The 25,248-nt window shown below is 36.3% G+C and overlaps 1 protein-coding gene across 1 annotated transcript in view; it reads left to right on the top strand.

The window, feature by feature from the left end:
• Positions 1-238: 238 nt before the first annotated feature.
• LOC136032070 (dnaJ homolog subfamily C member 11-like) overlaps positions 239-25,248 on the top strand; it is a 92,962-nt gene continuing 67,952 nt past the window's right edge. The window contains exons 1-2 of the mRNA XM_065712193.1: positions 239-349; positions 20,299-20,425. Coding sequence (XP_065568265.1) covers positions 284-349; positions 20,299-20,425 — 193 coding nt within the window. The 5' untranslated portion in view covers positions 239-283. The remainder of the gene's footprint in view (positions 350-20,298; positions 20,426-25,248) is intronic.

Below are 25,248 nucleotides of genomic sequence, written 5' to 3'. Positions count from 1 at the left end.
TATATATGCCTTTTAACTTAAAATATTGGAAGTTCTGTTAAGTTTATATAAAAGCGCTTGTAACCCTTTCAACAATCAAAATTAACTGAATAAGCAATCTACCTAATTGCACCATAAGAGCATTTGGTAGTGCCACAGAGTGGTACCCAAAGGTCCACTAGTTTTCTGACAAAACATTATTGTGTCCCTTTTTTGCTCATTTTGATGCTTCGGTCTGAAAAATTTCGGAGCCTTAGGTCGCTGACAACTCTAGCATTGAAAGTAATTTTCAAAATTTCAAAGCATGGAAGATGAGGAATTTGAGTCTATTGATGAAGATTATTATGCTTTCCTAAATATTGCCAAAGATGTGAGTACTTCTATATAAAAATATCTGGATATAATATTCAATGTAACATGTGAATGTATTTCCTGGTCTGAACTAAGCTCTAGGCTATAATAATACAATTCCTAATTCATCAGGCTCAAATTTGAAAAGAAAGTGGTTTATCACTAGTATATTATTGCTTCTTAGTGTATATCCAACCTGTTGTTTTTGTGGTTTTTGACACCTATATCTTTACACTGTTCTTCACAGGCCTGGTAGAAATAATGTAATAGGCCTAGTTTGTTTTGTCCTCCCCTGTAATAAAAAATGGTGAAAATCTAGTATATTTCATGACAGCATCTAAACAAAATGGGTTCTAGATTACATATACTCCTTCGCATAAGGAAACAATATAAATTTCTGAAAACTACTTTACAAATTACAAAAACTTATGGTAAAACTTGAGTTAATTGACTTGTTGCTATCTCAGAAAGGGTTTAGGTTAGGAAAATGAAACTTTCAGGGATGAATCTAAGAACTAGAGTATGTCCCGGGTTGGTATTTTGAAGCAACTACCTCCACTCCTTCTCCCTGTAAAGGGCCCTGACCTTTGATGACCTTTAAAAATATGTGTGTTATAAAAGTGAAACCTTACAAAATAGGTACACCTTACAAAAAACCTTTACAAAATACTCTATTTCATAAGGTTTTAAAGATATACAATACATTTCCTAAATTTTGAAAAAAAACATTGATATGGCTCTAAATTCTACTCACATAACAGGAATTGCATTTTCAGAATTAAAGGCTAAGAAAAAGCAACTAGTAACTGAAAATTAAGGTAAAATGGGTAGAATTCTAGTTAATTGACTTCTTGCTATCTCAGAATGGGTTTAGGTTAGGAAAATGAAACTTTCAGGGATGAATCTACAGACTAAAGTATCCCCTGGGAAGGTATTTTGAAGCAACTACCTCCACTCCTTCTCCCTCTAGATGACCTTTGATGACCTTTAAGAATATGTGTGTTATAAAAGTGAAACCTTGCAAAATAGATATGCTTAATTAAAATATGACAAAATTGTTTTCAGCTTCATAACTTTACTCAATTCCATTTTATAAGGTTTTAAAGATATGCAAATACATTTCCTAAATTTTGAAAAAAAAACATTGATATGGCTCAAAATTCTACTCAAATAGCAGGAATTGCATTTCTAGAACTAAAGGCAGAGAAAAAGCAACTGATAACTGAAAATTAAGGTAAAATGTTGTTATGTCAAAATTTCAATAGGTATAGACCTGTCATGTAGGCAACTTTCAGGGCCCTATAGAGTGAGAAGGAGCAGAGATGTGTACTTTAAAATACCTTCCTGGGACATGCTTTAGCCTTTAGACCCATCCCTGAAAGCTTCATTTTCCTAACCTAAACCCTTTCCAAGATAGCAAGAAGTCAATTAACTAGAATTTTACCAAACTTACTTACATCATTTCTAAAAGTATTTCATTTTACTTTTTTCCTCCTTTTGTCTTAATAAATAGGTCAAGTTATATAGTCTACTCTGAATACATTTTTCCATATGTTGATTTTTTTAATGTTGATATGTTGCCATAAAGTCTTTGGTTGAGCAAAAATATGGAAAAATCCATAGGAAAAATATAATTTAGGCTATATATTTGCATAGTTGGGGGGAGGGGAGGGGAGTAGAATTGAAGAGGAATAGTCTACTTCTTTGCCTACTAACTTTAGCAAGAACTGCAGAATTTATAATTAGAAATAATATTACTGATGAATCAGTTTCCAAAAATGGAAAGTAATCTTTTGGCAGATTTTTTGAACAAAAAAAATACATTGACTGGGATTAGAGTCTCAGATGGTATCTCTATTTTCCATTCAGAATGCCTTGCTCTCCAAAAAGCTGTGGACGTTGTGTTGGATACTGGCTTAGGTGCATTTATTACTGTCTCTGACTCTATATATATGTTATTGATCTAAAAAAGAGGCAAGGGAGAATAATCCCAGTTATTTCATTTTTACAACAAAAGATTCAAACAAAATCAAATTGTAATGTTTTGGATTCCATCTTACATAACAATAAGGAGGAATGAAATTGCTGACAATATTACAAAACATGTGATTTCTTAGAAGTTTGGTCCTGATTTCTAATTTGTTTGAAGTTTGGTCTCACAGTAAATAAAAATCTTTAGTTAACAATCCCTGCTGCATTTTTTTTTAGATTAATAATCCCCATCCTGCTGCTATAAATGTACATGTTTTGGTATTTGCTCAGCATTGTATTCCTCAGCACCCAATAGAAAAAAGCTAATGTTATTTTTCATTTGAGAACTAGACATGCAATGAGAACTGTCATGCATTATATCATCAAAGGCAGTGTAATAGTAGGCTACTGCCCAAGTAAAAAATTAAATGGGCAAATTGTATTATTTATTTTATTTTTATTTATTTATTTATTTATTTTTCTTACTAAGGCACTTAGTATATTAACTAAGATCACCCCACCCCCTTGCACTAAAATTTCCTCAAGGACCTCCAATTAAAATTTTGAAGTAGCCAATTTGTTCAGCATAGTTGCATTTTTCAGTAGCTATGTCTTTGAGGATGCCACCCCTCACATCCCTCAGGGCATAGGCTATAAGCTATAGTAGTTGCCCAGTGTTAGCATGTAAGGTTATTATGGAAGGGGTGCCTGTGTAAACTTTGGAGAGATTTCATTCAGTTGTAAATTGAAATTTCTAGTGCCCTTTTTAAGAGTAAAAAGTAATTTGAGGGCAACTACCCTGCCCCATGCTTTCTTTTCCCAAAGTGTGCATCCAATCAAAATTTTGATATATCCATTTTGTTCAATTTAGTCCAAATATCACATAACAAATCTTCCAGGGTTGACACAACCCTCAGAGCCTGGGGTCAGGGTTTTAAGTTATACCCTAGGGGCATATAAAGTTTTTATGGAAGGCAGGTTTGTATAAACTTTGGAAGAGGCTTATTTGATTAGAAATAGGAATAGGAATTTCTAGTGCCCTTTATAGCAGTCAAAAGTGGCCAGAGGGTAACTAGCCCACCCACACCATTGTTTCCCCAAATGCATCCAATAAAAATTTTGAGATAGCCAATTTGTTCAAAATAGTATAAAGGTCAAATAACCATGCCTCTTGAGAGGGGAAAACCCCCACAACTCTGAGGGCAAGAGTTTAAGTAATACAAATTGTCTATTGTTAACATATAAGGTTTTTATGGAATGGGTGGTTGTACAAACTTCAGATGAGGCTCATTTGATTTGAAATCAGAAGTTCTCTTGTTTATAAGAGTCAAAAGTGATCAAAGGACAACTCCCGCCCTTGCTCTTTTCCTCCAAAAGCTTCTAATCAAAATTTCTGATAGCCATTTTGTTCAAAATGTCCAAAGACCAAATAACTATAGTTCTGGGTTTGATAATCTCCCCAACAAGGGCTTTAAGTTATGCTAGTTGCCCATTGTTAATGTGTAAGATTCTTATGGAACAGGTAGTCATGTAAACTTTGGAGGAGGCTCATTTGATTGGAATTGGAAGTTCTAGTGCCCTTTTTAAGAATAAAAGTGAATGGAGGGCAACCATCCCCCCATGCCCATCATTTTTCCAAACATATGAAGTCAAAATTTTGAGATAGCCATTTTATTCAGTATAGTTGGAAGACCCATTAACAATGTCTTTTAAGATGTCAATCCCCATAGCCCTTAGGGCAAGGGCTGTCAGTTATCCAATTTGCCCCTTGTTTACATATAGTATGTGCTATTGAGAGATGGTCATGTTTGACCTTTATTTTCCAAAAAGACTAAGGGCATTCATATGAGTTTTTCAGAGAGTGTTGAGCAGAGTTTTGAACTAAATTAAAACACATTATTTGGATATGGGTTGTCAAAAGGGTTTTCAGAATGACTGACTATTTTAGTTTGGAACTTCCAGGAAATGACAAGGGAGAATATAAATTGACCAAAAAGGCAACATTTAGTTGCTACTGCCACTAAAAGTCTTACTTTTTAGCAAGTGCTAACAAGGCTGAGGGTATTGAAATGAATGCCTGAGGAAATTTAAGGGGAGAGTTAAAGTAAATCAAAATACACTGTGTTCATACAGATTGTCAAAAGGGTATTTAAGCAATATTTTTGGAATGTTTACCTTCAAGATGAAACTTCTGGGGTACCATGAGGGGGATGCTCAACTGACCAAAGGGTAAGATGTACTTGCTAGTACTGGTATTAATACTACTGTTACTACTGCTACTAATGAAACACTACTGCTGCTAATACTACTCTGACTACCACAACTGCTACTATAATACTAGTACTATTAAGGCTAAGGATATGCAGTTGAAAATTTGAGAGGATATTGAGGAGAAATTTAAACTACATCAAAGCACACTTTTGTCAAATGTGCATGAAGATTGCCAAAAGGGAGTATCTCAAGAATATATTTGGGTATTAAGTTAGAACTTTCAGATAATGCTTAAACTTGAAGATCCATTCATCAAAAGGCAATATGTGCATGCTACTAGTAATACTACTACTTCTGCTGCTTTTACTACTACATCTACTACTGGTACTACTCCAACTACTATTTCTATTGCACCTACTTGTAAGACTAAGAGTATAAAGATTAAAATTTCAGGACATATTGAGGGGGAATTTGAACTAAATTTAAAACTACAAACATACAGGTGTTCATATTGGCATTTCAGCTATGTCTTAGCAATACATAATTGTATTAAGTTGAAATTTCTAGTGCTTGATGAGGGGGATGTTAAGCTGACTAAAAGGCAATATGTTAATACCACTGCTGCTACTAGTACTAGTGCTATTATTCCTACTATTACCATGACTACTATTACAACTATGCCTAAGGGTATAAAGGTAAAATTTTCAAGGAATATTGAGGGGTAAGTTGAGCTAAAAAACAACATACTATCTGTCTACAGGTTGTCAAAAAGGTGTGTCAGCAATATCTTAGAAGTGTGACTGCTACTAAAGCTAGAGCTACTACTATTAAGTTTAATGCTACTGCTGTTACTGAAGCTAAGGGTATTACAGTGAAAATTTTATGCCAGCTAAGGGTATTAAGGTGAAGCTTTCAAAGAATGTTTGGTGGATGTCAAACTAAATAAAAATGAATTATGAGGATATAGATTGCTTAAAGGATGCAACCACAATATCTCAGATACAGCTTACATTATTAAGCTGGACCTTTCTGGGTATGTTGTGACCAATTTTGAACCAGTCAGAAGGCATTTTGTGTATACTATTAGTAAAACTACTACAATTGCTGTAACTAATGAGGTTAAGAGTATTAAGGTAAAACTCCTGATAATGTTTTGGGAGGTTTCAATTAAACAAAAGATGTATTTTCATACTGGTTTTCAAAAGGGCATATAAGCAATTTCACAGGCAAGGAATTGCTATATCATAGGTGAAAAATTAAAATTGAAGAGAATGTGTGTTGTGGTCAATTTTGAACAAACCAGAGGATATTTTGTGAATACTACTAGTAAAACTACTACACTTACTGTAAACTTATGAGGCTAAGGGTATTAAGGTGAAACTTTTAATAACGTATTGGGGAGTTTCAGTTAAACAAAAGAAGTACATTCATGCTGGTTTTCAAAAGGGCACATAAGGAATATCATAGGCAGGGTAGTGTTATATTATAGGGGAAAATTAAAATTAAGAGAATATAAAGCAGAAACTTGATTTAAATCAAAACACACACTATGTGGATGAAGATTGCCAAAAGGACAACTCTCAGGAATGGATTAGGGCATAAAGTTGGAACTTTCAGGGAATGCTAAAAACGGAAGATAAATTGACTCTAAGGTAATATATGCACACTACTACTGCCTTCACTGCTACCACCACAAATAGTGCTTCTGTAGAAAGTACTACCAAGACTGAGAATGTTGAAGTGAAAATTTGAGGAAATGTTGAGGGAAAAGTTAAACTAAATCATATCATACTATGTGCATACAAATTTTCAAAAGGGTATATCAATAATATCTTTCTAATAGCTCCCAATATAAAGCTTAAACTTTCAGGACATCCTGAAGGGGATTCTCAACTTGCCAAATGGCAACATGTGCATGCTAGTACTGCTATTACTGTTACTAATAAACCACTACTACTGGTCCTACTACTACCATACTACTGCAATATTAGTACAATTAAGATTAAGGGTATGAAGGTGAAAATTTGAGAGAATTTAGAGTTAAAATTCGAACTAAATTAAAGCATACTATGTAGATGCAGGTTCTCAAAAGGGTGTTTGACCTCTGAAATGGATTTGGGAATCAAGTTGTACCTTTCAGGAATTACTTAAAGGGGAAGATCAATTGACCAAAAGGCAAATTTGGTACAACAATATTAATGCTACTACCACTGCTTCTACTACTTCTATTGCAACTACTACTAATGCTAAGAGTTGTGTTAGGAAATTTTAGGAAGGGATGAGGGGGAAGTTTAACTTAACTAAAATGCACTGTGTATATACAGGTTATCAAAAGGGCATATCAGCAAAACCTTAGCTATGGATAATTGTATTAAGTCAGAACCTTTAGGGCTTGATGAGGGGGATGCTCAACTGATTAAATGGTAACATGCTACTGCTACTGCTACAATACTACTGCTGCTACTGACACTAGTGCTATTACACTTAATATCACTGCTATTCCTACAGCTAGTACTCTCACTGCTGCTAATGTAACTACTATTACAACTATGGCTAAGTGTATACACGGGAAAATTCAAGGGAATATTGTTGAGAAGAACTTGAATTGAATTACAAAACACCATCTATGTGCAGGTTTTCCAACCAGAAGGCAATTTAGCCATTATACTACTACTAAAAGAACCAAAAGAAGTTGAGAAACCTTGCCAGAAAGGTAGTTATAAAGCATGTAAGGTGAATCATTGTTGAATCAAAACAAATCCCAAAGGCTCTTGGTGTTATCTCTCTTCTGGAAACCTTTCAAATTAGTACATCCCTCATTTCATCACAGAGGATGGCGCTAGAGCAACTAACCTGAGAGACATAACTGATAAATTACAGCTTTGATAGCTTTAGTACTAATTATTAGCTTTAATTTTATTAGCCAAATGATAGCTTTAGTACTAATTATTCGACTAAGCCATAGCCCAATCCACCACCTGTACTACCATCATCTCTCAGAAGACATGAGTTCATACATCCACGTCTCCTCCAGTTTTAACTAGATCTATGTTGCATGGGTAGTTGTTTGGCTTTGCTGAGCGAAGTGTTGCGAAAGCAACACTTTGGTTTTGTTTCCTTGCTTCAATTAAGCACTGATGTTGTTAATCTGTAAGGAGCTTAAAATAAATACTAGGTACACCAACTTGCAAGTGTTGCAAACCCCTCATTGCCAAAGATGATTGTGATCTAACAGCTGACTGTTGCTTAAAATTTCCCTGTGCGTCTCACAATTGGTATTGGCCTATTTTTGGTTTCAGTGTATACCTAGCTACTGAAGTTGTCAACCCCTTTAAGCTTTCAAACTGGTATATCTCACGAAGGAATTTTTCTACCAAAAAAAGGATGACATATATTTTGATCAGCTCATCAAGAGCTATTGACTGCTGTCAAAAAAAATCTATCTGTCTTAGTTCAAAAGCTGACTTTTTTGTTGTAGGCCAAGTTTCTAACATCACCACTTAGAAAGGAGCAAAGGATAAACTCTTAATTTCTTTAGCAATGAGAGAAACCTTAAAATTTAAGAGTCACGTCTGATATCATTTCTCTACCGCAATTCCAAGTGCGAAAACCCAAATGATAAACTCAGCTGAAACCACAAACAGAAATGGGTAGAAACAATAGATGGCAGCACTTTCAGACCTGTGAAAAAATGCCACTTTTTTGTTTCTGTAAATTTTTCTATTTGTCACTCAAAGAAGATATATTGGCTGTGGGGCCGGTTAACTGCCGCATATATTTAACACTTTTAAAATTTTTGTCCATCTTCAATTTGAAGCTGGTGCCTGCCTGCTAGAATAGAGCTTTCTATTCAAAAGCAGAAACATGGTTTGATGAAAGGAAAGCTTGACTGCATAACTTCAGATAGTTCTCTCTGACATGGCTATAAAACTTCACTTCGTTTCACACTCTATAGGCTCTGGCTCAAGGACAAGCAAAAATCATCCTTTTTGGCCCCAGGGAAGAGTTCTGTGAAGCTTTCCAAAATGCAAAGTCATATTCATCAATCCCGCCTAAGGTCCACATATTCTCTGAAAACCGCAGAGACTAGACCATTACCACTATCTTGGAATAAGCTGAAATCAGGGTGCTAAAAAAAGAAGACAAAACCAGAGTGTTGCTCTTGCAACACAATTACTGAGATCTTCCTCAAAAGAATCAAGAAGTTTTGTGAGAACAAAGGAGATGGGTCAGATAATATCTGTCTATGATTGCTCAAAGAAACAGTATAATTTGTAGCATAAGCTACTTTTAAGCTATTCTGGGTGACATTGACTTCAAAATTTTTCCCTAATGATTAGAAACTTACCCATATCAAATCCATTTTTAAGAAGGGGCAACAAAACTTAGCTAAAAATTACTGCCCTGTCAACCTTACTTTGGTACTTTGCAAGGTTCTGGGAAGTATATTAAGTGATTTGTCAGTAAAAGTTAGCATGTTTTTGCAAGGATCACTTGATTGAAACTAACCTCATTGATTTGTATGAAATTTTCACTTAACTACTTGACAATGACCTTCTATTAGACATCATTCTGCCATATTAAGCAAAAGATTTTGATAAGGAGCAACATGACCTGCTTATACTGAAGTTGTACACATATGAAGTCCACATTGAGGCCCTCTTACCAAATTGGACACACAAGGCTCTTACAAATACTGAAAGTGGTGCCATCTTCTCTTACCCAGCTTTAGTTCTAAGCAATGTCCCATAGAGAACCATCTTGGAGCCTACACTGTTAAGTATGTATGTCTGTCACAGCTCAAAAAACCAGAAGGACCCACTGACATTATATGCAGACAACTATAAGCTGCTAGGGCTGGCCAGATGTACCAAAGATCCCTCAATAGTTTAAAAAGAACTCAACAAGCTTTTAAGATGGTCTGGAGACTATTGCCTCCACTTCAGTGCATCCAACTGTAAAGCTCTTCATCTGATAGTCATATGCTATCAGGAACAACCAACTTGAGGCAGTAGCTGAAGAAGAAGACCAGTGTTGCAACAAGTACTCCAAATTTTGACTTATTAAGTACTCATTGTTTTTTTACTTAAATATCAAGTAATAAGTACTTTCCAGATTCTTACTTAAGTATCAAATATCAAGTACTTGCCAAAATTGTACTTAAGTATTACTTCAAGTATTTATCCTAGGTATATATATATATATATATATATATATATATATATATATATATATATATATATATATAATATATATATATATATATATATATTTTTTTTCTGATATCATGCCCATGCTACCTTATTTAAAGCCATTCTGAAGGCTTCTTAGCCCCTTCCCTTGCCTATAAAATGTCCCCTGTCATTCCTCTCTTGGAAATCTTAATCAAGAACCAAAATTTCCGTTTTATCGCTTTTAACCGTTTCCCTTGTTTGGCTGGTACACACCCAATGAAGTCTAAGAAAATAATCTTAATCTATTTTCAACACAACGGCTTGAAAGGAAAAGACTATCAAAACAATTAAGTGCAGTCAAAAAACCCTTCATTGGATGAGACATATCACATGACAGGATAAACACAGTGCACGTAGAGTTGAACTTCTGGCGATTAGTGTTCAATCAAATCTGGCACGTTTGAAAAAATACAGGGTTATTCTGAAACATGTGGGAATGATGGAAAAAATATTGAAAGTGTTGTTTTCCATTTTTTGGCTGGTACACACCCAATGAAGTCCAAAAAATAATCTGAACCAATTTTCAACACAACGGCTTGAAAGCAAAAAGACTTTCAAAACAATTAAGTGTAGTCAAAAAACTCCTGATTGGATCAGACAGATCAAATGACAGGATTAACACAGTGCACGTAGAGTTGAACGTCTGGTGATTAGTGTTCAGTCAAATCTGGCACGTTTGAAAAAATACAAGGTTATTCCCACAACATGTGGGAATGATAAAAAAATATTGAAAATATTTTTTTCCCTTGTTTGGCTGGTAGACACCCAACGAAGTCCAAAAAATAATCTCAATCAATTTTCAACTCCACGGCTTGAAAGAAAAAGACTATCAAAACAATTAAGTGCAGTCAAAAAACTTCTGATCATATCAGACATATCACATGAAAGGATTAATACAGTGCATATAGAGATGAACTTCTGGCGATTAGTGTTCAGTCAAATCTGAGACCTTTGAAAAAATACAGGGTTATTCTGAAACATGTCGGAATGGTGGAAAAAATATTGAAAATAGAAAAATAAACTTTGAATTGCTTTAAAACAGATAAAAGGTAATAAAGTAGTTCATTCTCTGATTGAATAATTAAAAACCTTAGCAACAAAAAAAAAACTCAAATTTAAAAGTAAGGAGCCAAGTGAGTCAGTTGCAGACTTTTTTAATAAGAGAAATCAGAGCTCAATAAAAAGGAGCAGCAAAAATCCACACTTTTGGCAGCTAGCTGAAGGTCGCTGGCTCTCAGCGTGCTGAAAGAAAAGAAGAGCATGAAAATGAAGTCTGTATTCACACTTTGATGACATGTCTCGCCCTCGGCACCTTTACAAGGAAACTGCCTCCAGTTAAATTTCAGACACGCTATGAAAATGTATGGCATCTATTTCCTTTGGCTGGTTTTCACTCCAGCAAGCCGCATGTTGTGTAGTCAATTCAGATAGTCGGTAAAACTCTCTACAAACATATATTATAAAATCACGGGCCTGCAGCAAGCCTGCTGATTCAGACACATTCCATACGGCTGGTCAAACTGCAGATTGAATGAATGAATGAACTTTATTATCCGTAAAAGTATAAAAAAAAACACAAAGTACGGAGTATTATAAATAAACAAAAACAATAAACAGCAAGAAAAAAAAATTCAAACTGACAAAAGACAACATGGACTAATTAACCAGTATCAATATGGAAAAAAAAGCTTCAGAGGGTCGTAAACGTGAATAAAGTAGATAGTCTTTTTACATAAATCATCACTGGAAGACCGAATCCAAGAAGTCATATCTATTAAACCAAATTGAGCAATGATTTCTGTTTTGTTGCCATCTAGGAAGCCGGAGGAGGAATTTGCAATATCTGAAATAAGCCGCACTTAGAGTATGGCGATTTTTCTTACGAAATTGATGAGCCATACCTGATAAAATCAAAAGCACAGGGGTACAATAAGCGTTATAAATCATGTACAAACCGCTGCGGCTGTAACGGCTTTTGTTAGGGGATATTATTCCGTAAACGACGCGTAGGTTTTTTACGGCTTGATTCACTGGGGATGAAAAGGTAGTGAAAAGTGTTGGACCGAAACACAGACAAAGCCAACTAACTAAAGAAGAACATGGCAGAATTGCAGTCCCAGCAACGAATGGAGCGACCACATAAGGGCTATTAAAACAAATAAACTCGCCTTTAGACGCATTAACTGACAGTCCAATCTTAGATAGTTCATTGGTTAATATAGTAAAATTGGAAAGCAACGGCGAGTCCGGGCAACAAGAAGAACGTCGTCTGCATATGCAACAGAAGACAAATCAATATTACCGTAAGAAACAGAACTTTTAAGGGGACACAGGCACGATGCAAGCACACATTTAAATATACTAGAAGACAATACGGCAGAAGTTGCAACCTATCGTTTTCTAGCAGCAGTTTTCACACCATGAAGTGGCAAAAACCATAATTCGAAAATCTTCTGAGAAAAAAAGGAATAAAACAAGAGCTAAGAGCTCATATGGCACTTGTGACGAGGTCGGAAGAGCCAAGAGCTCATGTGGCATGAGCTCTAGTAAAATTAAAAGAATCAATAGATTAATTTAAAAGAAAATCAGAGGCTTAATGCCGGTCGGCATTTAAAATAAGAGCTCTGAGACACAAGGTCCTTTTAAATATCAAAATTCATTAAGATCCGATCACCCACTCGCAAGTATAATACCTCATTTTTCTAATTTTTCCTCTCCCTTCAGCCACCTCCCCCAGATGGTTGAATCGGGGAAATCAACTTTATCAAGTCAGTTTGTGCAGATCCCTGACACGCCTACCAATTTTCATCGTCCTAGCACGTCCAGAAGTAGCAAACTTGCCAAAGCACTGGACCCCCCAAAACTACCCCAAAGAGAGTGGATCGAGTCTGGTTTCGTCAATCACGTATCTACGACATTTGCTTATTCTACCCATCAAGTTTCATCCCGATCTCTCCACTCTAAGTGTTTCCCAAGATTTCCGGTTTCCCCCTCCAACTCTCCCCCAATGTCACCAGAACTGGTCGGGGCTTAAAATAAGAGATCTGACACATGAGCTCCTTCTTAATATCAGATTCAAAAATACCTCATCAACGGTCAACCGCTCTTAAATTAAAAATACCTCAATTTTTGTAATTTTTCCGAATTAACACCCCCTCCAAGTTCCCCAAAGAGAGCTAATCCATTTTAGGTATGTCAATTACGTATCTAGGACTTGTGCTTATTCATCCCACCAAGTTTCATCCTGATCACTCCACTCGAAGCGTTTTCCAAGATTTCCCCCCCCCCCCAAATCTCTCCAATGACACTGGATCCGGTCGGGATTTAAAACATGAGATCCGAGTTCCGAGATACTTCTAAATATGAAATTTCATCCGATGAAATTCAAGATCTGATCACTCCTTTGTAAGTTAAAAATACCTCATTTTTTCTAATTTTTCAGAATTAACCCTCCCTCTAACTCCCCAAAAGAGAGTGAATTCGTTCTGTTTATGTCAATCACGTATATAGGACTTGTGCTTATTTTTCCCACTATGTTTCATGTCGATCCCTCCACTCTAAGCATTTTTGAAGATTTTAGGTTTCCCACTCCAATATCGCCTGATCCAGTAGGAATTTAAAATAAGAGCTCTGAGACATGATATCCTTCTAAATATCAAATTTAATTAAGATCCGATCTAATTTTTGTCTTCCCACTCCCCCCCTCAGATGGTCGAATCAAGGAAACAACTATTTCAAATTTAATCTGGTCTGGTCCCTGATACGCCTGCCAAATTTCACTTTCCTAGCTTATCTGGAAGGGCCTAAACTAGGAAGACCGGGACTGACAGACCGACAGAATTTGTGATCACTGTACGTCACTTGGTAAACACCAAGTGCCATACAAAGTAATTTTTCTCTGGGGATGGTATATTTGGTTGAAGGTTGGCTTCAGTATGACTTATTTTGGAAAAGGGTTATTTCCAGGCTTTGGGCAAGCCATGGGTGGAAGTAGTTACAGGCCCTACTAAACTGAAGGAAAACTCGACTTTCTTAAAACTTGAAAACCCCTCCCCCTAGCCCTATTTTAGATAGGGCTTGTGATATCAGAGGTCGATATGAGCCCTGATCCTAGTCATCATTGGTCTAGCTTTCATTTGGATCCGTTGCTCCATTTGCAAGTTATACTAAATTAAACCAAAAGCTTGACTTTTTTCAGCACTTAAAACCACTCCCCCTCGTTCTATTTGAGCTAGGGTTTTCATCTCAAAACTTGATGCCTGTCACGGTCTTAGGCACCTTTGGTTCAATCTTCACTGAGATCCATCAATCTCTCGCAAGTTACACTGAGTTAAATGAAAAACTCAACTTTTTTTTAGTATTTAAAGCCCCCTCCCCCTAATTAAGCTAGGGTCTTCATCTCCAAACATTTTGTGTCTTATGGTTTTGGCATCTTTGGCTTGACTTTCATTGAGATCCATTACTTCATTCGCAAGTTAAATTGAGTAAAAAAAAAACTCAACTTTTTTAGCACTTAAAATCCCCTCCCCCTCACCCTAATTAAGCTTGGGTCTCCATCCCAGAAATCAATGCATATCATACTCTTAGGCATCTTTATTCAATTTTCATCGAAATACATCTCTCCATTTGCAAGTTACAGTGAATTAAATGAAAAACTGGAATTTTTTTTAACACTTTAAGCCCCATCGCCCTAATTAAGCTCAATTTTAATCCAAATAGTTCAATTTTAATACAAATCTGACTGATGGTTCTCCCGCTATACTCGATTGCACAGACGGGCGGACAGATCTCAAAAACTTATCTTGATGGATATTTTCCACTATCCAAATAGGTCATGATGCCTGGATGATGATATGCTATTGTTTTCCTATTTTTTTGAATTCAATGAGCCAACACGGCTACCTAAGACGTTGCAAAATCTGTCCGTCCGTTTACTGTCTGTCTGTCCGTCCGTCAGTGTAATTACATATAAGGGGAGAACCGCTGGTTGGATTTGGATGAAAATTTCGACGGCCAGATTTGGTGCCAAGGATCATGAGACACATCAAGTTCAAAGATGAAGACCCTAGCTCAAATAAAACAGGGGGAGAGTTGCTAATAACAGTTTTTCGTTTTATTCAGAGTAAATTGCGACTAAAGTGATCTGAATGAAAATTGAACCAAAGAGGCCTAAGACCATGACAAATCAAGTTTTGAGATAAAGACCCTAGCTCAAATTTAACAAGGGGGAGTTAATTTTAATTCCTGAAAAATTTAAGTTTTTTGTTTAATTTAGTATAGCTGGCAAATGGAGTAACGGATCCAAATGAAAACTAGACCAAAGATGCCTAAGATCAGGGCTCATATCAAGTTCTGGTATCACAACCCCTTTATCAAATAGGGTGAGGGGGAGAGGGTTTCAAGTCTTAAGAAAGTTGAGTTTTCTTTTAATTTGGTAGGGCCTATAACTTCTGAATGGAGTGACAAATCTGAAGTCAGATTCGTCTGAATACCCGAATTTGCTGGAACGAATTTGACAAAATACCACTGCATTGGATCCAGCTAGAATTCCCTAGACTTGTTTATTGCAGACAACATTTAGATGGGCAAAGATTCATAGCTTCAGTAGTTTTACCAATAATATGGTCCTGAAGATGATGAAATGGTAGAATTCTGGTTCAGTTGACGAGATGACAAAACTTAAACACTAATGTCAGAAATATAAGCCCAAATGGACCATAATATGCAACATTTAGCACAAAACAAGGGATTTTAGCTCACTGTCGACCAGTGAACTGTGAAATAGTTTCAATTTTCTTTTTTATATAACTTTTAAACAAAAATTAAACCAAGTGTTAATCACAGTATAATTTTTTTTGTCAAAAACAAATACCTTATTTCATATCCAGAAATAGGGCATGGAGCTATATCTGAGTTCACTCTAAATCTAAAGGGTAATGTTTTCTTGTACATTGCCAAAGCACACACATACAAAAGCTATATATGAGTTTGCTCTAAATCTAAAAGTGATGTTTTCTTGTACATTGCCAAAGCACACACACACAAAATTTTCTTGTCAAAGGTAGAGTATTTGAAAAACAAGTACATTAAAAGTATCTTAAGTAATAAGTATTCTTAATCTTACTTAAGTATCAAGTAATAAGTACACCGTAGAGTTTTTACTTAAGTATAAGTACAAGTAATGGAAAATTTTACTTAAGTAGTACTTCAAGTAAAAGTACTTCAAGTAAGTGACAGCACTGAAGAAGACCTAGGTGCTGTTAAACACAGGGAGTTTAAATCCCATAGCCATACACAAGTTCAAGCTACAAAAGCAAACCAGGCCCTTGGGCTCATCAAGAGAATCATCACCACCAGGAAACTTTGTGTGGTAAGAAAACTATCAGACATTAGTCTGCTCAAATTTAGAGTTTGGTATTATATTTGCATGTCTCCAGTGTAAAATGGATGCTAAGGTGCTGGAGAATGTTCAGTTCCTAGTCACCAAGCCTGTACCATCCCTACAAGAAAAGCCTTATGAAGAGTGCCTTATATCTCCAAACTCACAGCACAGGTATACAGAAGAAAAAGAAGGGGTGCAATCATTACTTGCAGGCTGCTTAAACCTACAAGTCTAAGCTTAGTTTTCTCTCCACAACTTTCCAGTGCCACCAGGGGACAATCAGACGCCACATGTCCCCAGAAGTTAGCTATGTGTGTGTCAGAACCTTTATGTTAATTCTTCCATGTCTCTGTGGAGTAGTCTCTCAGATGCCACTGTTTAATGCAAGACTACTGATTCATTCAAAAAGGGTATTGATTGCGACTGGACAAATGTGGAATGGAAGCTCACCTGAGATGCTGCCAAACCTGAGGTAAAGTTACACTCCTGGCGAGATTCTCTGTAGTGCAACACCATCTTATCTTGCCTGCCTATGCCGTTCAAGATATATGGTTAAAACATTCAAGCTAATCATATATCTGTTAAGCAAACTTAGACAAATCAAATGGCAAAACAATTTATTTTCAAGGCGGTTTAATGGAGATTTTAAAGTAATATAACTATTGAGGAAGTGGTGAGCTGTCTGACTACTAAGTATCATACCCAAGAAGGTGAACACACAAGCTGATACATCTTTTGCGTTCTTTTTTCAAAAATACTGATTGTTTCCTTTGCAAATATAATGTCGTGGCCTTAAAGGGACCCTTAAATTTACACCTTGTTCCTTATTATTTGCTACTAGAAAATAGTTACCTAAACCTTTGAAACCTACTTTAAAACAATTACAGATACTTACTCAACTCATTCCTAAAAGCACGAGGCTTGATTTTAGCCCCCTCCCTCTCTTGATAGATAATATACAGCATACAAGGCTTATATTCTTCTTCTTCTTCATATGGTTATGAGGTCTATTGATGGTGGAAGGGGACCTAGTAGCCTCTTCAAAATCAAAGAAATAATTTTGTTTTATTGCTAAATTTGCAGCGCCAGATATAACTCATTATCTGATTCAGCGCTAGTCTTTTATTCAAAGTCTTAGAGGACTGTTGAGTCTTCTTCTGTAAGAGTCAAGAGAGAAATATTTAGTGATAACTTCCCCAGAAAGATCATTCCAGGTCAAAGCACAATTTTGAATGAAGCTGATCTTCTCATACTCTGTTTGTGGCTTAGCAGACTCAGGAAAATTTAATTGAGCTTTGTGCCCTCATGTTTGTCTTGTCAGCTGGACAATTGGGGACATAATATGAGAAAGCCCTAAATACGGAGTTGAATTTAAGTACTTTTAGAAGACCATCTACAATCCTGCATCAAATCTCTTACTAACTGACTGGAGGGAGTCATGAGGAAAACTTAACCTGCCCCATTAGTCCTAATTTGGATCTTTTTAAGTGGCGCCAACAACGTTTTTGGAGATTGAAGAGACTGACCTGTCCTATTAGTCCTACTTTGGATTTTTTGGAGTGGTGCCAACCACGTTTTTGGAACACGAGCATACATCAGGCATCTATAATTGGACATGCGTCTTATGCAAGACTTGTAAAATGGGATGATAGAGCTGAACCATAGAATGATTTTGCAGTGAATTATGATCCATAGATTTCTTGCACGGTCCCAATATACTACCTTGGGGTACACCTGCTTTTATTCAAGGTAAGCGAACCTGTCAAGAACTGGTTACTGCACTGGTTATGGGTACTTGCACTGCATATTGAGCGTTCCTAACAGTCCTAACTGTATTCCAAAAATATCTGTAAGTTGATAACAATCAACATGACGCTAGTAATAATGTTGTCTCTTTGGGATCATTATCATCAGCCTATAAATTGCGACTTCCAAATCATGCAAAAGGGAGAAAATAATAGGACATTGAACAATAGGCCTATAGGACTTTGCAATTAATAGCAGTAGTTTCTCAGTCTCTTAGAATCTGGATCCATTGGATTACATTCAATTAGAACATGCTGTTTTCAAACATACAATATGATGTTTTCAAACATACAATATGATTTTCTGCATAGGGGGTTTGGGTGGATTACCCATTTAAAAAGATATGCATTACGTAAAATAATTCCTACTTTTAGCTTATAATAGAGCATGTTAAAAGTCTTAGACTTAAATTGGGGTTGTAAAAAACTGTGGTAAGCAATTTTTGTTTGAGCTTGAACAATGACTACAAAATTTAAGTTCCTGACATTTCTTGGAGGAACAAGGGCTATCTGCTGCCTTGTTTATAAAATTATTTTCCATTTCATTACATTAGAATTGCTGATGACTTGGGAAGTGAAGAAATGCAATAGAGCATCTGGCTATAAACAGATTAGTGATTTTTGGCAAATATCTTTCAGGTCATGCTTATCAGCGTGATAATTTATCTGGCTTAATAGATGAAAGGAAGTCTGAAAGGAGTAGAATCTTCCTTGAAGAGATCTCCAGAACAATTAGAGCATCTAATATAAGTTGTACTGGAAACAATTCAGCAAAAAGTACTGATAAATTACTTGACGGGGTGTGTGTAAAAATATTCAGGTTTAGGTCTGAGGTGCAGGTGGCTGCACCAGCTTTTAAATCTTGATCAAAGCCATCAGTAAGAAGATGCATGTAATTGGGGAAAGGAGTATTTGCATAATTTTCAAAGATTGTCTTAACTTTTTGTACTGAATAACATGATTTATTCTCTAAAAAATCTTCTTCTAAAAGAAGAAGAGAGGTGGTTGTCCTCTCGAAACATTTACTTTGTGTATTTTTTTTCCTTTGATCGTAAAAACTCCATTTTTGATCGTTTTCTTTCTTTTTAATAAACCAACAGTTACAACAAAATGTAACATAAAAAGATTCTTTTGTCAGCTGATCAAAAATTTTGACTGAATATTTAAATTTTTTCCGAAATTGAAATTGTAATACAGCAAGATAATTTTTAAGCAGAAAAACTAAAAAAAAACAAACTTGGAAATATTCCTAATACTAACCAAAAATAAAAGACCTCCATCATAAACAAATACATGAAGCCCAAAACAAACAGAAATTAAGATGAATAATCATTTCAAACATAAAAATAACAGATACTGCTATAGATGAATAAATTAATCCCAAGACAAACAGAATTTAAAATGAATAATCCAGCCAACCTTGAAACAAACAGAAATTTCGACAAACAGGACTAGGTCTACCACCTCCTAAATCTTATCAAAGCAGGAACATTATTTGTGCTTTACTGAAATCAGAGTATATTTTAGACATTTTTTCTTATATAATTACAAGATAGAAAAATCAGAAGTTGATGAGACTTTCAGGAAATAATACTATTGTGTATTAAGGAATCAGTTTCCTTTCTTGAGGTGTTTTCAGTATTCTGGGTTACTTTTATAGTTTTCGTCAATGTTTTGACAAGTAAAAGACACGTTGTTCGAAATGTATATAATTTTTAATAAAAAACAAATTACACTTTGAACCGTTTAGAGAGTTTCAGAAGGAGGGAGAGGGGTAGCACCCATTACTTTTTACGCTTTGTTAGTTTTGTGATATCATTATGCTCTTGTGGTGCTGTTGATATTATGAGAAATAAAAAGCAAATTACACAAAACTCAATCAGTTTTGTTGAGGTGCAAATGATGCCCTGATCTTTAGAAGGTTTATTGGGCAAGGGTCCTACTCCTTGGTTGGACTAATTTTTGTTCGTTTTGATTCCCATTTAATTATTCCTATTAATTTCTTTTCATGTTAAAATTCATTTTTTCATCTCTAGCAGTGTTTGCTATCATTACCTTTGATGTGGTATATAGTTTTTTTTTTTTTTTTTTTGTGATTGTTCTCATTTATTAATTGGTGGTGATTTTTGATCACTTTAAGTTTTGATTATCATGTAAACTTTACTTCTGCTTGTCTTAGGTTTTAATATGGCCTTTACTTTTCTTTGAAAAATTATGTTTTAAAGCTTTTTTTTATAAATTGATTACTGGTAAAAATCTGTTCCAATGCTACTCTCTATGAAATTGAAAATGTCATCAACCAGCAGATACCGCTAATCTTGTTTTAAAAAGAAAAGTGTTAGTGTACAATTGCAAACTTTTCCAGGCCAGTCAGGAAGATATTACAAATGCTTACAGGAAGCTAAGTCGAATTTATCATCCAGATAAACACCCTATTGAAAGGAAAAAACAGGCTGAAGTACTATTTAACAAAACCAAAAAAGCATATGAAGGTAAGCTTTATGTTCTCCTTTTGTATTCTACTATGTTGAAATTTGTAAGTATTTTATCCCTAAGCCACAGTTTAAGGGATTTTTAAAAGTAGAATCCAGAGGGATAGGAGGGAGGGTCAGGCAGTTCATATATTTGAAATGTGTCTAGGTTTTTACAATTTCCTACACACTTGCCTCTTTTGTCAAATATTTTGCTGGGTTTCAACAACAATGTCCTCTCCATACTCCGTTATAGCTCAGAAACATGGAAACAATTAGAACATAATCTCATAAGGTCGAAAAATTTATAGTTAAGATGCATGGTCAACATCCATTCAATGCAAAAAGTAAGAAATATTAAATGGAGCAAAAGAAATTTGAACCTCTGATAATCTAACTCATCAAGTACAGAAAGTGGAGGAATCTTGGGAACGTGATTCGCATGACTGAAACACGACTTCCCAAGATTGTTTTTCTGTGGCAGCCATGTGGCTTCAGTAAGAGAGGATATCTCAAAAGCACAATAATACAGAGCTGCCAAACTGATCTGCAAAATCCCAATACCTCACTTTAAACCGACTAGGAAGACGTTTGGGGAAGGGAGGCACATCAATGAGAGGTGACTAGTGACTCTTCTTACCTAAGTGCCTTTGGAGGCACAGGAGGATCTAAGGTAAGTAAGGTTATTTATTTTCTATGTTTATTTGAATTTTGGCCTCCCCTCTATGAAATAAACTGCTGGATATAAGCTTGATACTATCTCTTATATTTTCTAGTTATGGCTCACACAATTTCATCATTTTTCATTGTAGGATTACTTTTTGTCATAAAACTTCTAAGATCTTCTCCAAAACCCAAGGGAATCCAGGGAGTATTGATTGAATAACCTCGCTGTTGAGTTTTTGCATCACCACATACGAACTCTAATGCTCTGGAATGCATAGATAGACAGATATTTATTTATATGAATAAACCATCAATAGTTAAAACAGAGAGCAAATACATAATCAAACTCCCTGGCTCCTGCGAGGCTGTGAGACCGAGAATGCAAGGAGAAAGAGAGAGAAAAAACGCAGAAAAGGAGTAAAAAATCCCCCCCCCCCAATAAAAAACCCCACAAGTAACACACTAAAAAGTAAAATGACATGCAGCCGCCCTCAACTGACTATTCGGCGAAAACCGAGCCAGAACGAGGTGCCCTGCACATTAAACAGAATACCTCACAGTTCTGACTTGGCACAGAGACATCAACTGCATGTTGGCATGAAAAAAAAAATCCAGAAATTGAAGGTGTTTTTACAATTTTTCTGAAGGGACCAAACGAGTGATTTTTTTCACCTGACACAGGTAGAGGATACAAGGCAGCATGAAAAGCAATCAGGGGTTTAAATTTTGATCTAACTAATGGACTGAAGGACTGAATGAAATTCGGATGCTATAAGAGTTACAAAGGTTGTATGTAGAATGTTCAGATGGACTAGTTCTGAGGGCCGCTGGAACTTTACCATGTAACTGAAGAAAAACGAAAGACACACATGATAGATTATAGAGTGACTTCAAGTCAAACAGATGTTTATTTCAAGGATAAGGTTCCTCACTTTATTATAAACCTTACAGAGTAGTATCAGAAGGGAAGAAACAGTTAGCATCCATAGTAAGGTAATAGGAGACGTAAGACTGAATTAAACAGTGCTGTCATTGCTTCAAAAAAAGAATTTGAATCTAACCAGAAGAAATGTGTTTGACCTTTTTATGGCACTTGGTATTTACCAAGTTTCTGAAACGGATAGTTCGGAAAAACTAGGAAAAATTAGGTATTTTTAACTTACGAACGGGCGATCGGATCTTAATGAAATTTGATATTTAGAAGGATACCGTGTCTCAGAGCTCTTATTCTAAATCCCGGCCGGATCCGGTGACATTCAACTTATCGATTTAAACGCGAGAAAACTTAAAATTACACCGGTAAAACTGTTTTATTGTGAGTTTTCGCGTTTCTATTGTAAGTTAAAACGAGCTTCAAATTCCTTGACCCGCAAAATTCCCGTCTCTTAGATATCACATAATGGTATAAGACGGAATGCTAGCTCTTGATTTGATTTCGATTTGTCTGGAAGGCTATTTCATTGGATTCTCTTTCCCGCTCATACTCTTAGGTTGATTTTGGTGTGCCTCAAGGCTCAGTTCCAGGGCCAGTTCTATTCTCAACTGATCTTACATGTTTTATGGCTAACATTACGAAAAAAAAAACCAACAGTCTGCATTCTTCTGTGTCACCTGTCTCACCCTGTTGGTTTGAGAGAGTAACCCTATAGTTCCAAGATGATCTGTCCCTAAATGATGCTAAGTCTATATCAGTAAACAGGCAACGGCTGCTGCCAGTATTTCTTCTCTAGCACCATCAGTGTAAATACTGATGCCACTAGCGCAGGCGTCGTGGTCCACGGTCTCTCACGGACTAACTGTGATGGAATACAGACTTCTACAACTTCTGCCCTCAATGGTAATTGTGCTGTAAGGTGTCCCCAACTATGACAGATATGGCTATTCCAAGTACACTATCTATGGGGAGCAAGTGCCACAATATTTGGCTCCTGGTGCCACAAAATACTCCTTCCCAAAATCTTATCTTCCCTCTGGAACAACATCTTAAAATAGTATAGGACCTTTTTCATACACTCCAAAAACTCTTAACTCTCTCTCTCTCTATCTAGGAAAAGAGTTCATTACCTAGTCGAGTAACTGATAACGGAAGCATAGGTAAAAAAAAAAGATGAAAAAACTGACTGTTTACAGATCAAGCTCACAAAAAATACTCAAGTAAAACACAACCAGACCTCCGCTTGGTGCATGAAGGACGCAAAGCAGAGACCCAATCATAAACCTTAGAACGTGACCTTCCGAGCGCTCACTACTCCAAATAAATTGTCTGTTCTCTCCTTTCCTATCCCCCTCGTGGATAATCGTGAAACCATAGTTTTTGGCTATACCATGATCACCACCAGACAATCTTTTTTTAAGTTAGCTAATTAGCGAGACTGCGAGAATTTACCAAGGAGAGGCCAAAAGAAAGATTACACAGAATTTTAGAGTAAGCGGGAGACGGTTGAAGAAGAGAGTCTCAATGTGGGACTCGATTTAGGTTACAAAAAAGGACATTTATCTGATAGCAGATATCAGGGCCGAGGGCCCAAACAGTCGAGCTTCCTGATTTTCTCCCAAATTTTTCAGACTTCCCTCGAACTATTCAGAATTCTCTCAGTATACTTAGTAATGTGTTTGTCCAGTTCCTCAGTATGCTTCCTGATAAAAACCTCTCCTTCAGGCATCGTATTGGTCAATCAAAATAAAGATGTAAAGGAGCCTTAGGATTCTTAACAAGAGCTAAGAGCTCATATGGCACTTGTGACGAGGTCGGAAGAGCCAAGAGCTCATATGGCATGAACTCTAGCAAAATTGTAGGAATCAATAGACTGATTTAAAAGGAAAATCAGAGTCTTAATACCCGTCAGGATTTAAAATAAGAGCTCTGAGACACGAGGTCCTTCTAAATATCAAAATTCATTAAGATCCGATCACCCATTCCTGTGTTAAAAACACCTCATTTTTTTATTTTTCCTCCCTCTTCAGCCCGCCAGATGGTCGAATCGGGGAAAACAACTTTATCAAGTCAATCTGTGCAGGTCCCTGACACGCCTACCAATTTTTATCGTCCTAGCACGTCCAGAAGCACCGAACTCGCCAAAGCACGGGACCCCCTAACTCCCCCAAAGAGAGCCGATCCAGTCTGGTCACGTCAATCACGTATCTACGACATTTGCTAATTCTACCCACCAATTTTCATCCCGATCTCTCCACTCTAAGCGTTTTCCGAGATTTCTGCTTTACCGCTCCAACTCCCCCTAATGTAAACAGATCTGGTCAGGATTTAAAATAAGAGCTCTGAGACATCAATTCCCTGTAAATATCAAATTTCATTAAGATCCGGTCACCCGTTCGTAAGTTAAAAATACCTCAATTTTTCTAATTTGTCCGTTTACCCCCCCCCCCCCCCCCACCAACTCCCTCAAAGAGAGCGTATTCAGTCCGGTTACGTCAATCACATATCTAAAACTTGTGCTTATTCTTCCACCAAGTTTCATCCTGATCTCTCCACTCTAAGCGTTTTGCAAGATTTCCAGTCCCCCCCCAACTCCCCCTCCAATGACACTGGATCTGGTCAGGATTTTAACAAGAGGTCTGAGCTATGACGTCCTTCTAAATACCAAATTTCATAAGATCCAATCACTCGTTCGTAAGTTAAAAATACCTCATTTTTCTAATTTTTCCAAATTAACCCCCCCCAACTCCCCCAAAGAGAGCGGGTCCGTTCCAGTTACGTCAATCACATATCTAGAACTTGTGCTTATTTTCCCCACCAAGTTTCATCCCGATCCCTCCACTCTAAACGTTTTCCAAGATTTCAGGTTTCCCCCTCCAACTCCCCTCAATGTCACCGGATCCGGCCGGGATTTAGAATAAGAGCTCTGAGACACGGTATCCTTCTAAATATCAAATTTCATTAAGATCCGATCGCCCGTTCGTAAGTTAAAAATACCTAATTTTTCCTAATTTTTCCGAACTATCCGTTTCAGAAACTTGGTAAATACCAAGTGCCATAAAAAGGTCAAACACATTTCTTCTGGTTAGATTCAAATTCTTTTTTTGAAGCAATGACAGCACTGTTTAATTCAGTCTTACGTCTCCTATTACCTTACTATGGATGCTAACTGTTTCTTCCCTTCTGATACTACTCTGTAAGGTTTATAATAAAGTGAGGAACCTTATCCTTGAAATAAACATCT

This window comes from Artemia franciscana, chromosome 10, assembly GCF_032884065.1.
Source record: "Artemia franciscana chromosome 10, ASM3288406v1, whole genome shotgun sequence".
Taxonomy (NCBI): Eukaryota; Metazoa; Arthropoda; class Branchiopoda; order Anostraca; family Artemiidae; genus Artemia; species Artemia franciscana.
This window is presented reverse-complemented; position numbering and strand designations above follow the sequence as displayed.